This window comes from Cyphomyrmex costatus, unplaced genomic scaffold, assembly GCF_001594065.2.
Source record: "Cyphomyrmex costatus isolate MS0001 unplaced genomic scaffold, Ccosl1.0 scaffold843, whole genome shotgun sequence".
Lineage (NCBI taxonomy): Eukaryota > Metazoa > Arthropoda > Insecta > Hymenoptera > Formicidae > Cyphomyrmex > Cyphomyrmex costatus.
This window is the reverse complement of record NW_017280423.1, coordinates 159,427-173,474: the sequence shown is the minus strand read 5'-3', so window position 1 is coordinate 173,474 and position 14,048 is coordinate 159,427. Positions and strand designations below refer to the sequence as shown.

At 28.1% G+C, this 14,048-nt stretch overlaps 2 protein-coding genes across 2 annotated transcripts; one reads left to right on the top strand and one right to left on the bottom strand.

Moving 5' to 3' along the window:
* Window positions 1-2,376: 2,376 nt before the first annotated feature.
* On the top strand, window positions 2,377-10,838 carry ChLD3 (Chitin and LDLR binding deacetylase 3). The gene is made up of 10 exons (XM_018549637.1): window positions 2,377-2,425; window positions 4,715-4,849; window positions 5,451-5,555; window positions 7,320-7,463; window positions 7,842-8,024; window positions 8,266-8,404; window positions 8,483-8,604; window positions 8,813-9,042; window positions 10,061-10,231; window positions 10,547-10,838. The coding sequence occupies exons 1-10, from the start codon at window positions 2,377-2,379 to the stop codon at window positions 10,823-10,825; spliced, it is 1,557 nt and encodes a 518-aa protein (XP_018405139.1). The 3' UTR covers window positions 10,826-10,838.
* A 275-nt stretch (window positions 10,839-11,113) lies between these two features.
* LSm7 (U6 snRNA-associated Sm-like protein LSm7) lies at window positions 11,114-12,298 on the bottom strand. The gene is made up of 4 exons (XM_018549638.1): window positions 11,984-12,298; window positions 11,888-11,899; window positions 11,642-11,819; window positions 11,114-11,270 (listed from the first exon to the last, which is right to left on the bottom strand). Exons 1-4 carry the CDS (start codon window positions 11,987-11,989, stop codon window positions 11,131-11,133), a joined length of 336 nt encoding a protein of 111 aa, XP_018405140.1. The 5' UTR covers window positions 11,990-12,298; the 3' UTR covers window positions 11,114-11,130.
* Window positions 12,299-14,048: the final 1,750 nt, after the last annotated feature.

The window sequence follows — 14,048 nt, the reverse complement described above, 5'->3', positions numbered from 1 at the left end:
TATAATTCTCAATATTCTTTGGAGAGCTATAGTATATAAATAATAATGTTTGATATTTTGCTACGGAGAGAGAAAGAAAGTTATATATTTTAAATTAAATTATATAATTTGAGATACAAGTCTTATTCAATTTTTACACTAGAATAATTTTTAAAATTATTTCTTTGTATGTAACAATAAATATTATAATCTCAAAAAAAAAAAAATCATATTTTGCTCTGCTTATACATACCTGCCTACACGCTTCTCTACTTATTCAAAAAATATAACGCTTGTATTATATTATAAGGAAAAGAAAGAAAGTTAATTGATAAATGACTAATATCCGTTGTACCGCTTCTTAATATAATTTATCTCCGAGCAGATTTTATGTATAATTAATCAATTACTATTTTTATGTTGGAGAATTCGTTAAATTCAATCTCGAGATTCAGTTAGTTTAACGGTTGGCATTTTTTTGAAATTCTTCCAAATATTTGAGAGCTAAGTCCAAATGGTTGCTCAATAAATTATAAATACAACAATTAACTATGTCCAACACTGCATTTAAATTATTCATTCTTGAGAAATTAATTTTCTTTTTACTTTGTGTATTATAAACATGAACGTAATTTTATCGAACATTTTATTATCTTGAATGTTACATATTACTATGTATGAAAATTTTGGATCAAAAGAGTTTCCATATTATTTAAATCTACAATCATTTTTTTTAATTATCTGATTTTATTTAAATTTCTTATTTAAATTTATACTTTTCAAATTTTTACTTATTACATCCTAACGTTATAATTTTAAACAGTCAATCCATTGCCATTAAATTTTTTATTTTACAAATATGTGATCTTATCTCGATCAAAAACGAAAAGGTCAAAACAGGATCGTTTTTTCAATAATAAGCGATTGAAAATAAGGATTTTATGTAAAACAAATATATTTGGATGTACAAATAAGTTTTACAGCGTTTTTTGTGTAACGTATAATTTAAACTTAGAATTAAAATATTTTCGCGCTCTTTTGATATGTGGTGGCTTAATGTGTACTATTAAAAAAAACAATTGACTTTACACAATTGCAAACTTAATCTCAAAATTAAATGGTTTTAAAATGGCGAGCGACAAGCAATTTATTCGACACTGCATTCGATTTTCATCAAGAAAAAAACGCTGCTAAAACGTATGAATCAATTTGTTCTGTTCTTGGAGACAATATTGTATCTATTATAAAAGTACATGTGAGTTTTGGTTTAGGCGATTTAAAGAGGATGATTTTGATGATAGCGATAGAGAACGTAGTGGTGTTCCTTAGAAGATACAAAGTTATACATTTTCACTTCAACAATGCACTAAGATTTTCTATCTATATGGATAGAAAATGATTCAATTTTACTACATTCAATTCCTTTCCATCCACATGCATGAATCAAGAATTTTGATTCTAATAATAAATTAAAATACATTGAAACTTTTCAATCTATTTTAATCCCTTTTCGGATACTGAGAACAATTGATCCGTTTAAATCAAGAAATCGAACGAAACCGTCCATTTACTGGCAAAGGTAAACGTCCCGTGAAATTGTTTCATGACAAAACGCTGGGCCTCATGTTGATAAACCTGTAAAGAAAACCTTGCTAGCGCTTGGTTAGGAAATTCTATCACACCCGGCGTATAGCCCAGACATAGCCCTTTCAGACTAACATTTATTCCGGTCAATGCAAAACGCCTCGTCCGGTGTAGACTTTGGAGCATTTGAAGAAGTGTGAAAATGGGTGAATTATTTTATCGCATCGAAAGATGCGATACCTTCTTCGCTTCTGGAATTCGAAAGTTGCCCGAAAAGATGGCTAAAGGTCATAGATAATGACGTGGATTATTTTGATAATTAAGTGTGTTTTCGTATCTAAATGAATAAATATTAAATTTCATTAAAAATAACGCTTTAAAACTTATTTGTACACCTCTAATACATAGAGTTAAAATAACTTCAAAATAATTATTAAAAATTATTTTTTAATCACGATTTATTTTAATACTATTTTGACCCTATCGTAACTTGATTGAGTAAATACTAGAAACCGGCAAAATAAATAATGACTTAATATTTTCATTGATTAATTTCAAATTAATTCAGAACAATATGTATCATCGAACATTAGATATATGGCGTTCGGAATTATTATATGGCGATTGTTATTATATATTCGTTAGAGACGAGTGAAAATAGCCAGTCTGGAAGAGATCCCCGTGATTAAGCGCGATGAAGCGGGTACTCGTCATATAAGGCATGCTTTCGTAGGCAGCCATCAGTTTGAAAGTGCGAGCTGTCGCGCGTGGAACCGGTACAAAATACTATAAATCCACGCATAAAAGATCGCCATGTGGTTGAGATTTCGTTTTGTGCTGATCACGTTGCTTGCCGTTTCCGGTGAGTTTCGCAATTTCAGAAGTGTTCGTGAGTGCAAGTCTTTTTCTACATCAAATCACTTGCCAACCTGTTTATTAATGTTAATCAAAGTCTCGAAAGCGTTGAATTTAGTAACGTAATATAAAAGTTCCACTTCTTCATGTATTAACTATAGCGCTTTATACGGTTCCTGTTTAAATAAATATTGCTAAAACTATTTAAACACATAAAACAAACACATATTATATATAGATTTTTTTGAGATACTGTGTAAGTTTTATTGAGGAAAACTTATATATTTTGATAAAATGTTGATCTATTAAGAATTGTTTTAGCTCATTGTTCTATAACGGTAATTATAATGCCAATAGCATAAACTTTTAATTACATCCATTATTTTATTCAGCCAATTATATCCATCCTCCACTCAACTTTTATTATAATTTTGTAACGTGCGTAGCTTTAGATAACAGCAAGAATAAAAAAAAGACATTATTTCATTATTACATATATACAATTATTTTATGTATTAAATTGAGATGTTATATAATATAATTCATCATTTGTTCAGTTTTCATGTTTTCTACTGTGTAATAGTAAAAGCTATTGTTTTGTTATTATTTACATAATATGAGACTACTCTTACAAAATAATCTAAATTTATTAATTTCAATAAACTCATTAATTTAAATATCAACTAATCAAAACACTTTTATATTAATTAGTATGTTACAGTCAGAATTTGCATTAGTTTACTTGCTGGATATATATATGATTTTAGGATAAAAATAAAAGAAGTATGAAAAGAAATGTAAAATATGTTTTACTTAAATAAACTATCAAGTAAATGTTTATATTTAAAATTTTTTAATAAAAAGAAAGAGAGAGAGAGACCAAGAGAGCAAATAATTAAATCTCTTTATTTAAGTCAGTAGGATAAAAAAATAATGTTATATATTTCTGTATAGAAAGGAAAAATGTTACACATGGAGAAGTTAGAACATAAAATAATTTTTGTGTGACAATAATATCATTAACAAATAATAGAATCTTATTTTACGACCGTACATTGTTAAACAATAACAAGAAAGAAGGAAGCACAAAGCGAAGCCTATCGGTCAAAGCTAGATCAAGATGCTTATTATCATTAAGCGTGAATTTATATACCGCGTATGTAGTTTAATAATATCATTATATAATTAAAAAAATTGTTTTTTAAACAACAGAGTATTCCCAGATAATATGTTGCATAAGATAAAAGACATTTTTTTAGATATCTTATACAATGTGTATATTATTTCGATTATGGTTGGAGAATATATGTAAATATATACATGTAATAAAAATATTTTATTTTATAATATTTTCAAGAAAATTTTTACTCTTATTAAAAAATAGTATGTAAAATCATATTAATTTTAACTCTAATGTGTGCTATATTTACAAAATAAAATATAAGTGAAACAAAAAAAACAAATTTATAGATTTGGAATTTTACTTTGAACAATAATACGTGCTACAAGTTCTATTTCCGTTTTTGCATTCAGGTGAAAACGGTGTCTCTAATCGCATGAGATTTCTCTTCGAACAAGTGTACATCACACGCTACAGATATCCGTTTCTGAACAACCAAGACGGAACGTGAAAGTACACCGCGCAAAATAATCTTATAACCGTGAGACATTGAAATCGTTCCGATTTTTGATAAAAGAAAGAAATGTTAGTCTTCATAAAATAATTTTTTAAAATTCATTTTAATAAAAAAAGTAAGTACTTTTTTTTATAAATTCATTTTTGCTGCAGTATGGACTTTTTCAATTGCAGAATTTTTGCCTCTATATAGCGTAAAAATCTGAAAATAATTTTTTCTTAAAACAGATTATTTTTATTTTTAATATTAATTTTGTTTTATTTTAAAATATTTAATTAAAAAATCTATTAAGTGTTAAGATCCTTAAGAGAAAAAGAAACACTCTGTCCTTTTTCAACTATTGTCAAAAGAAATCAAAGAATTTACAAATTACAGATAATAATTAAATACGATAGTTGTTACTGTAGTAAAATTATTAAAAATAAACTAATTTCTCACGATTGATACTTTTTCAATCGTATCATTAATATTTCACATATGCGTACACCTGATGGCTGATAAAGTACTTCGAGTGAAAGTTCTAACACGCAATTATTGTAATAATTTTATTATCACTTTTATAATTAATTTGTATGAGAAAGATTTATTGATTTTTTAAATTTGGAAACAAAGAAAATGTGGGTCACACGACTTACACCTGTATATCGTGATATTTTCAGCAAATATCGTGGCGGAGAAAGGAAAATCCGGAGAAGTTTCTTGTATAGACGACAACAAGTTCTATCGTAATCCTAAGGCACCATCGCACAGCATCTGGTCACCTACAGAATGTGCTAAATATTTTCTCTGCTTAGGTAATTACAGATCACAAAAAAAGGAAATTCATTTAAACCATCGATTAAATTTTGTCAATTATTTATCTAGAATCTGAATAAGGAAAAGCGATTGTGTTTTTACAAATGAATTTTGCTGATAAATAAATTTAAAAGAATATAATAAAACATTTTGAGATATCTGATCTTACATATTTTTTCAAGTTTACATAAAAATTGTGAAACCAAGACATTCTTAATGTACAAAGGAAGAGAGTTACTGTCATTATTCATTATAAGGATAAGTATTTAAATTAAGTCTAATTTTTTTATATACATATTTTTAACGTATAAAAACTTATGAAAACAATATATTTGTAACTACAAATACGGTTATATAATATTAAAACATTGTTATACAGTTATATAATATTAAAAAATGTTCTATATAAAAAATTTATATATCCTATAATACATAATATATTTGTTGTCCTTTTATGTGAATATTTTCACAATTGTTTTTATGCTAAAATTATCTTGTTTATGTTCTTTTTATTATACTTGATTTATCATAAACTTCATATAATACGCATATTTAAAGAATATTCAATTTACACATGTATATTGTTAAATAATATTTCAGATAACGAAGTATTTGAATTCAAATGCTCGCAAGGACTTCTTTTCGATGTTTCCAGGCAGATTTGTGATTTTAAGACAAACGTCAATAATTGCGATGTAACTTCAGGTATATTTTAGATCATTTTAATTAGTTAAATCTATATATGTATATAGGGGAGACCGGGACACCATGAGCCACAAAAATTCAAACAGTAAAAAATACATCAAAATGCAAGATTTTTGGTCTTAACTTTTTCATATATTAAGGGATAACAATATTTTAAGATTTATTGAGCATTTTTCATAAATACTAATTTGTTTTTTGAATAAAAATCGAAAAAGAAAAAATGACCCATAGTATCCCATGCCCGGGGTATCATGGGTCAGACATGTACCCTTAGACGGCCTTCTTTTATATTTTCTAACTATTTTTTCGTGTTTTCTGAAAGAACATAAAAGAATTTGTATTGCTCAATTTAACTTTGCCCAATTAACTAATTTAATTTTATTTAGATAATAATCTAATCTATCCAGACAATTTTGAATAATTTATACATAACCATATGTATAAAGAGATTTATCTAATTACATTTTTATCATAAAGACACATATAAAATATGATTATATAATTTTTTTATGCATGTACGATTCTGCAGCTACGCAAATTGGTCTAAACGCCTGTTAGTGCATGACCCATGGTACTCCGATGTATCTAATGTAAAAAACGGTGAAATATAACATCAAAGTAAACAATAAATGATTACCTACACTGCAGAGAAAATGCAGAAAGATGTGTAGAATCACGTATGTAACTCGTAATAAGTATATATTATAAGAGGTAAAATAATCACTTTCGCACCACGAGATTCTTTAACGACATGTGTACGGAAAGGTAATGGAAGTGGATCACTGCCATCTAGATACATATGATTACATGATGTATGTACATACATCATGGATACATAGTATGGGCAATAAATAACAATTATATGATACCAATCCCTGCTTAAAATTTTCTATAAAAAACTATAGGAACATATAGAGTTTGTATAGGTATTTATAGTTTTTAATAGTTTCTATAGTAGCGCACGAGAGCGACTATAGAAGCTCTACAGTTATCAATAAGATTCTATGAGTATAATAATAGAAAACTATTTGCGGATTGGGATTTACCGATTCAAAACGCTCATTAAAAACTATAGAATTTTCTCAATAGTTTTCTATAGAAAATTTTAAGCAGGGATTGCACCAACCTAAACATTTTGGATTTCTAAACAGTCAATGACCCATGATGCCCCGGTCTCTCCTATATATGTATTCTAAAACATCGTGAACGAAAGGTTGACAAAGCCCTGCAACTACAAACAAACATCGGTAAACTTTATGCCGATCTCTAGAAAGCGATCGAGTATTACACACGCAATACTTTCACCCGGAAAATCATACAATAGCGACAAGTGTTAATTATTTCTTTGTTTTTGATATTAAATCTCTCATTGGTTCTAATTTGGAACATTTATGTTATTAGTACCTATTCTTAATCTATGTAATATATATGTCAGTCTAAATATTTACTGTAAATATTGTAGCCAAAAAATTTAAAGTTGAATGTTTTAGTTTTTTTTTCAAATATGCAACAAACATATGTAATTCATGTTCCAATTTTTTTAAGCAAAATTAGACTCTATTTAGAAAAAGATTCATAATCTTTACGATGTTTTTGTAGCTTAAAAAAGTATAATAAATAATAAAAAGCTTTCAGAGTCAAACACAAGTTGTTAACAAGTTGATTTATTCATTAAAGTCTAATTAAACTTTTTTTATTTGTTTAAAGAAATATAATTAATATATACACCGAATGGTGATGTAAAATCTTCAAAGTTTTTCGTAGATGCTCAACCAGCAAAGCCATTGCTCAAGAATGGTGAGTGTGATGAAGAAAGTTTGGCTTGCGGAGATGGCACGTGTCTTCCTGCTCTTTATTTTTGCGACGGGAACGTCGATTGTCCCGATGGCTCCGATGAAGGATGGTGTGGTAAGAAATGCGAAGAATGCGCAAACATATATTAAATTCTTCACATTCATATACATAGAATTCTTTACTGAGCGTGCAATTACTTCAACAAGCAGGTTTTTCAAGAAATATTTTTCACTAGATAATTTTGTTGAAATAAAAACTTGATATTACAATAAAATTAAATATTAAAATATAAAGTTAATACGAAACGATTGAAATTTTTTTCCCAAATTACATTATTTTGTAAAATATTTTGCACATTTAAAATATTTTTATTTATAAATTAGAAAATATAAAAATAGGAAATACAAAACATGACACATCCATTTTTTTAACACATTATGAAAATAAAATTTTATAATGCACATTGTTAATATAAATATTAATTTATTGTAGACATGCGACATGATATAAATGCTGCGCCAGTATGTGACGTAGAAAAGTGTCAATTACCAAATTGTTGGTGTTCTAAAGAAGGGACTCAAATTCCAGGAAATCTCACTGCACGCGCAATTCCACAAATGATAACAATTACTTTCAATAATGCTGTAAATGCTGAAAATTTTGAACTTTTTTCAAGTAAGTTGATAAGAAATCAATGCTATCGATCGAATTAAAAAATTTACATATAATTTTCTTTTCTGTTTTATTTAAAGAATTTAGATAGATCTACAATGACCTAAATCAACTTAATTGTTTATGTATAATTACATTAACATAATTGATGTTAATTCTTTCCTTGTCTCATAATAATATTAAGTATTTCCTGGAGAAAATTATTATAAAATATAAAAAATTATTCTCTCTCAATTATTTATAGAAATTTTTACGAATGACAGAAAAAATCCTAATGGCTGCCCTATAAAAGGTACTTTCTATATTAGTCATCAATATACCAATTACAGAGATGTGCAATACTTGTGGAATAGCGGTCACGAAATAGCTGCGCATTCTGTCACGTAAGAGTATACGTATTTTATAAATAGAAAAAAGAGAAACTATAAATAAAAATGATAATTAATCAATTTATTTACTAGACATCGTGGACCAGAAGAATGGTGGTCGAAGAATGCGACGATCGAAGATTGGTTCGACGAGATGGTCGGAATGGCAAACATCATTAAGAAATATGCAGCGGTTCGTATTGGAGAAATCAGAGGTAAAACTCTTATTTTCAGTTTTATACAAAATCAAAATTAGATTGGAAAGAAAAGGCATACGTCACGATTGTTAATACAATTATTACGCGTAATATAAATTTAAATTATACAATTTGATTATAACAAATATTGCATGGGTCTTTCCAATGTAATGTAGTTTTGTAATAAAATATCTAGTATTATTTTTTTTATATATGTATATCATAGGGGTAAGAGCGCCTTTCCTACAAGTCGGATGGAATCGCCAATTTCTGATGATGTCTGAGTTTGGTTTCGTTTATGATTCTTCAATCGTCGCACCTTTCTCCGACCCACCCTTTTGGCCCTACACGTTGGATTACAGACCGCCGCATCCATGCATCCGTGCAAGTCAACTTTGTCCTACTCGTTCTTATCCGAATATCTGGGAACTACCTTTAAATCAACTTTTAACAAATGTACGTGAATCACGTGCAACCGAGGAAATTCGTTGATAAGTACAAAGCAAAAATAAAAAAAGCTAAGACTACTTCAATCTAAGATTATTCATTATAAGAGACATTGCGTAATGCATAATAATATAAAATTTAATTTTCCTGTGAAAGATCGAATAATTAAGAAGTTCTTATAATTGATTTTACAGAATTTTCTTGCTAGTATCTCTCTATCTATTAAACTTAATTCATATTAAACAAGAAGAACAGCCTATAACGGTCGAAGCTGGATCACAGTGCTTATTATAATTATGTGTGAATTTTATAAACTACGTATGTAGTCTCCCATAATTGTGCGCTGATAACTTTCAGACATAACGCATAAATACTACAGTAGTAATATCACAAATTTTACTTGATTAATTACATATTAAAATATGAAGATGATAAATTAAAATTCCGTATAATTAGATCTTTAATTTATTTTTTATATATTGCGAAAAATATCACATAGTTTTTGACGTTTCGTCCCGGCTTCCACTACTGGACTCATCCGTAAAGCATTGTAATGGAAGCCTACCTTATACGCCTGGATGAGATATATATAAAATAAATTAAAGATCTAATTATTTAAGGAATTTTAATTTATCATCTTCATATTTAATATGTAATTAATCAAATAAAATTTGTGATATTACTACTGTAGTATTTATGCGTTACGTCTAAAGGTTATCAGCGCGCAATTATGGGGGACTACATACGTAGTTTATAAAATTCACACATAATTATAATAAGCAATACGATCCAGCTTTGACTGTTATAGGCTGTTCTTCATTGTTTGTTTGACAATTATACGGTCGTACACAGAATTTAATATTTATTAATTCATATTTTTTTTTTACACTGAAAATAATTTAAAAAATTAAAATGGAGAATAACCATTCTTTTCCGAATTTTTTGTTTATAATTATTGCTATGGTCTCTATTATCTCCTTTGTCTTTGTTGTATAAAAATATTTAATGTATTTGATGTATTGTTTAGGATTATATGTGCAGTACTGTGGATTCATGCCCCTCTGACTTATCTGGCGAAGAAATTTATAAGATACTCATGCTGAATTTTAAAAGACATTATCTTACCAATCGCGCACCTTTTGGCCTACATTTTCATGCATCATGGTTTCAAAATCCAATGTATTTTTATGCATTTAATGTAAGTAGGACTTTAAACATTACTGTATTAAAATCAATGATTATTATTAACTAACACAAAGAAAGTGGTTTGAAGTTATATTTATCACTATTACTTTTATTAAAATACATTTTTAAAAGAATTCCTACTGTATCAATTTCTATGTATTTATTAATTAAAAAATTTATGTTACTAAAATTTATAAAATTAAAACAGTGCAATATATTCAAGATTGGGTTATAACTTCTGTTTACAGATTTCTCTAATTTGATAAATTTTATTCTATTTAATCTGTAAAAATATATGTTTACAAAATATATGTTTATATTTAATTAGAAATTCATCGATGATCTACTTCGATTGGACGATGTATTTTTCGTTACAAATCATCAGATAGTGGAATGGATGCGCAGACCAACACTTCTGAATGAAATCAATAAGTTTACACCATGGCAATGTACGAAGAGACATTTTGAGCCATATGAGATGGCTTGTGATTTGCCAAATAGTTGCAAATTACCCAGTAAAGTGCTCAAATCATATAGGTATTTACATACATGCTTCGAATGTCCAAAACAATATCCATGGCTAAGAAACGAATTCGGAATTGAATAAAAAGTAATAGAAGCGCGCAACTAATATATAGGACTTGTTCTTCTGTATATGTTGTTTGTATATTATAAAGAGTTTACATAGTACCTTATTTAGATGTACAATTGTATTATTTATTGTAAACATAGATATAAAAAAAGTTTATCTTTGTAAGAAAATGGCATTTATTTCCTATACATGTAAGCTTCTTCAATTAGTAATGCAAAATAAATTATATTTTTATTTAAAAAATAAAAATTGTAATCAAAATAAGGATTAAGAAATTTTTTTTGTAAGATGTAACATATATTGATGAAGAACTTTCCTGCTTATCCTTCTTGTTGTATGAACGGATTCTGAATAGACTCCATACCATCTACAGGACAGATAAGCACTACAGACGTTCCTCTGCACACTACTAAACCCAGCATACGAGTGTCCTGATTTAATTTGTATGGATCATCTGGATCTGTATAATTAAAAGAATTGTTTGCGTTATAGATTGATTAAAAGTTTATCAAATATGATGTACCATATAATTGCAATTAAGAAAATTATACAGCACGCAATATACAATTCCATTTTTAAATAAACAATAATAAATACAAAAAGATTTCAATACTTTATATCCAAATATTAACTGTTAGACAAAGAATAACTTTTAAAATACATAAAATATTTAAATACACATTCTTAAAAAGCATTCCTATTAATATAAACACTACATCACATATTTATCAATACTATTATCAAATACGTACATAAACAAGCATTGATAAATAGATGATATAGAATCATCCTTGTTATAAATGAAATAAAGCATCGTTATTAATCACACACCTCTAAGATATTCCTTTGTGTTGTCAAGCACTAGATTGAGTAAAGGATCATAACCTTTAAGGATACCTTCGGCTTCTCTGCCACCAGCAAATTTTACCCTTATATTCTTCTCGAGATACTTTGATAAATCAAGAATGCTTTCTTTCCTTTTCTTCTCTTTGTGCTCAACATTCTGTTGCTACAAAAATATAAAGAATATGCTAAGATTTATGATAAATTCAGTATTAAGCACGTGTGACAACTTACCTGTTTCGGTGCCTGAAAGAAAATCGTGAGGTTAATTCAAGGGTAAGTTTTGAATGAGTTTATAGAAAAATGGGAATTGTGTAATTTCGTACTTACAGACATCCTTTTACGGTTAAAGCTTTCTTTCACCAACTTGTAATAAATTAATTGACAAGTGCCAATAGCAGTTTAATGTATCAAAACGCCTCCTCTCTCTTTCTCTTTTGAGATAAACTGTGTTTAGTTCTCACGTTAGCAATCGTGATGATTGAGTTAACTATCAATTAGCGTTGGAGTCGGTGCGAAAGAGATTCTAAAATGAGGAGGAATTTAATCGGAATTGACGAACATTTACGAATTAACAGAAATGTGACGCAACGCAACGCGTCGAAATAAACAATAACACTAAATCGTAGTCAATTCAATCGTAGTAAATTCAGTTCCATAAATCATTCTAAATCATTCAGATGATTCTGAAATCGATAAATTTGAATCGAGATTTTGAAGATACTTTTGATATTTTTGGCGGGAAATGTAAATTGAAATTATTTTTATTCGCAGTCTATCTTATATTTTTTATTGATACGCAATTATTTCGTACGACATTTATTTTACTTAACATTTATTAATCAAAAGCTACGAAAATACAAAAACCAAAAGTTTTCAATCTGAAATCTACACAGAAAAACGTAAACGTAAGGTAGTAAATAAGCTATGCAGAAAAATGTAGACGGTGTACGTAAGCAGTAAACGAACCGGCCAATCGTTAAAGGCCGCAGCACACACTTTTGCATGACGCATAAGAGAATCAACCAATCAAAATGCTTCTCCTCCGTGAAATGGGGGGAAAGGAAGGTTTCTGATTGATTGATTCTCTCATGCACTATACATTATGCGTTATACAAGAGTCTGGCGCTGCGGCTTTTATAGAACAACACAAACAAGTGGCTTTCCATTTACACACAAGTGAAACTGAATCTGAGAAGTGAGCTGAGTATGAAATATTCAAATTAATGACGTCACTACTTGCTTATTTTGGTAAAATTAATAAATAACAACACAGGTTTATAATCTAACTTTTAAAGTGAGTCTTATGAGACCAACTAGACTCAACAAAGCATATACGGTCTCGATCTTGTGCAGTTTGTAGGTAAAAACTCAGTTGAATCTCACTTCTCAGAATGTAATAGGAACGCGCATTCAACTGAGTTATGACGTCACAAAAGAGAATTATCTGAGAATCGGAGTAAATGGAAAAAGCAACTAATAGCAGTAAATAGCACATTCAAAAAATGTTGATTTGTTTACTGCTGAAGTTTTTTGTACATCATGGCTTTTAATGAAGAAATATTAGAATACATTCTGAAGATAAACAATATAAAAACGTCTCGTAAAAGCTTGAATTTATTTATATCTGGCTTCATAAAAAAATACATGATGTACATGAACAATATTAGTACAATTAAAGTATCTGACTGCTCTTTTACATATTAAAACTATAATATTAGAATTAAAATCTGTTATAATTATTGAGTATATTTTTAACATTTTCTATATGTTTATAATTATATCTTGTATACATATAAAGGAAATTAATCTTTCTTAGGAAATAAAAGTATAGTTTACAATGCAGATGTTTTTATCGTATTTTTTTACACAAAAATTAAATAATATATGTGTGTATGTGTGTGTGTGGGGGGGAGGAGGAGGTAGGGGGGGGTGCGTGCGCACATGTATATGTATAATATTTTAATAAGTAAAATTGTTCGTAACAAGGCTCGATAAGTTTTTAAAACTAATATATAAAGAGACAAGGGCAATGAACCAATAATTTCGTTAAAATCTTTTGAAATTAATCTAAAAGTAATATATATTGCAAAGAATATCACGTAATTATGGCGTTTCGTCCCAGCTTCCACTAAAATATGCCTTACTGATGAGTCCAGTAGTGGAAGCTGAGACGAAACGCCATAATTACGTGATATTCTTCGCAATATATATTAGATTAATTTAAAAATATTTTAACGAAATTATTGGCTTATTGCCCTTGTCTCTTTATATATTAATTTTAATAAGTGATTAGCTTTACTTCCACACTTGTACTGCAAATAATTGAATAAAAGACAACGTATAAATAATTAGATTTAAGTTTGAAGTTGTTTTCCATATTTTCGGAAATATA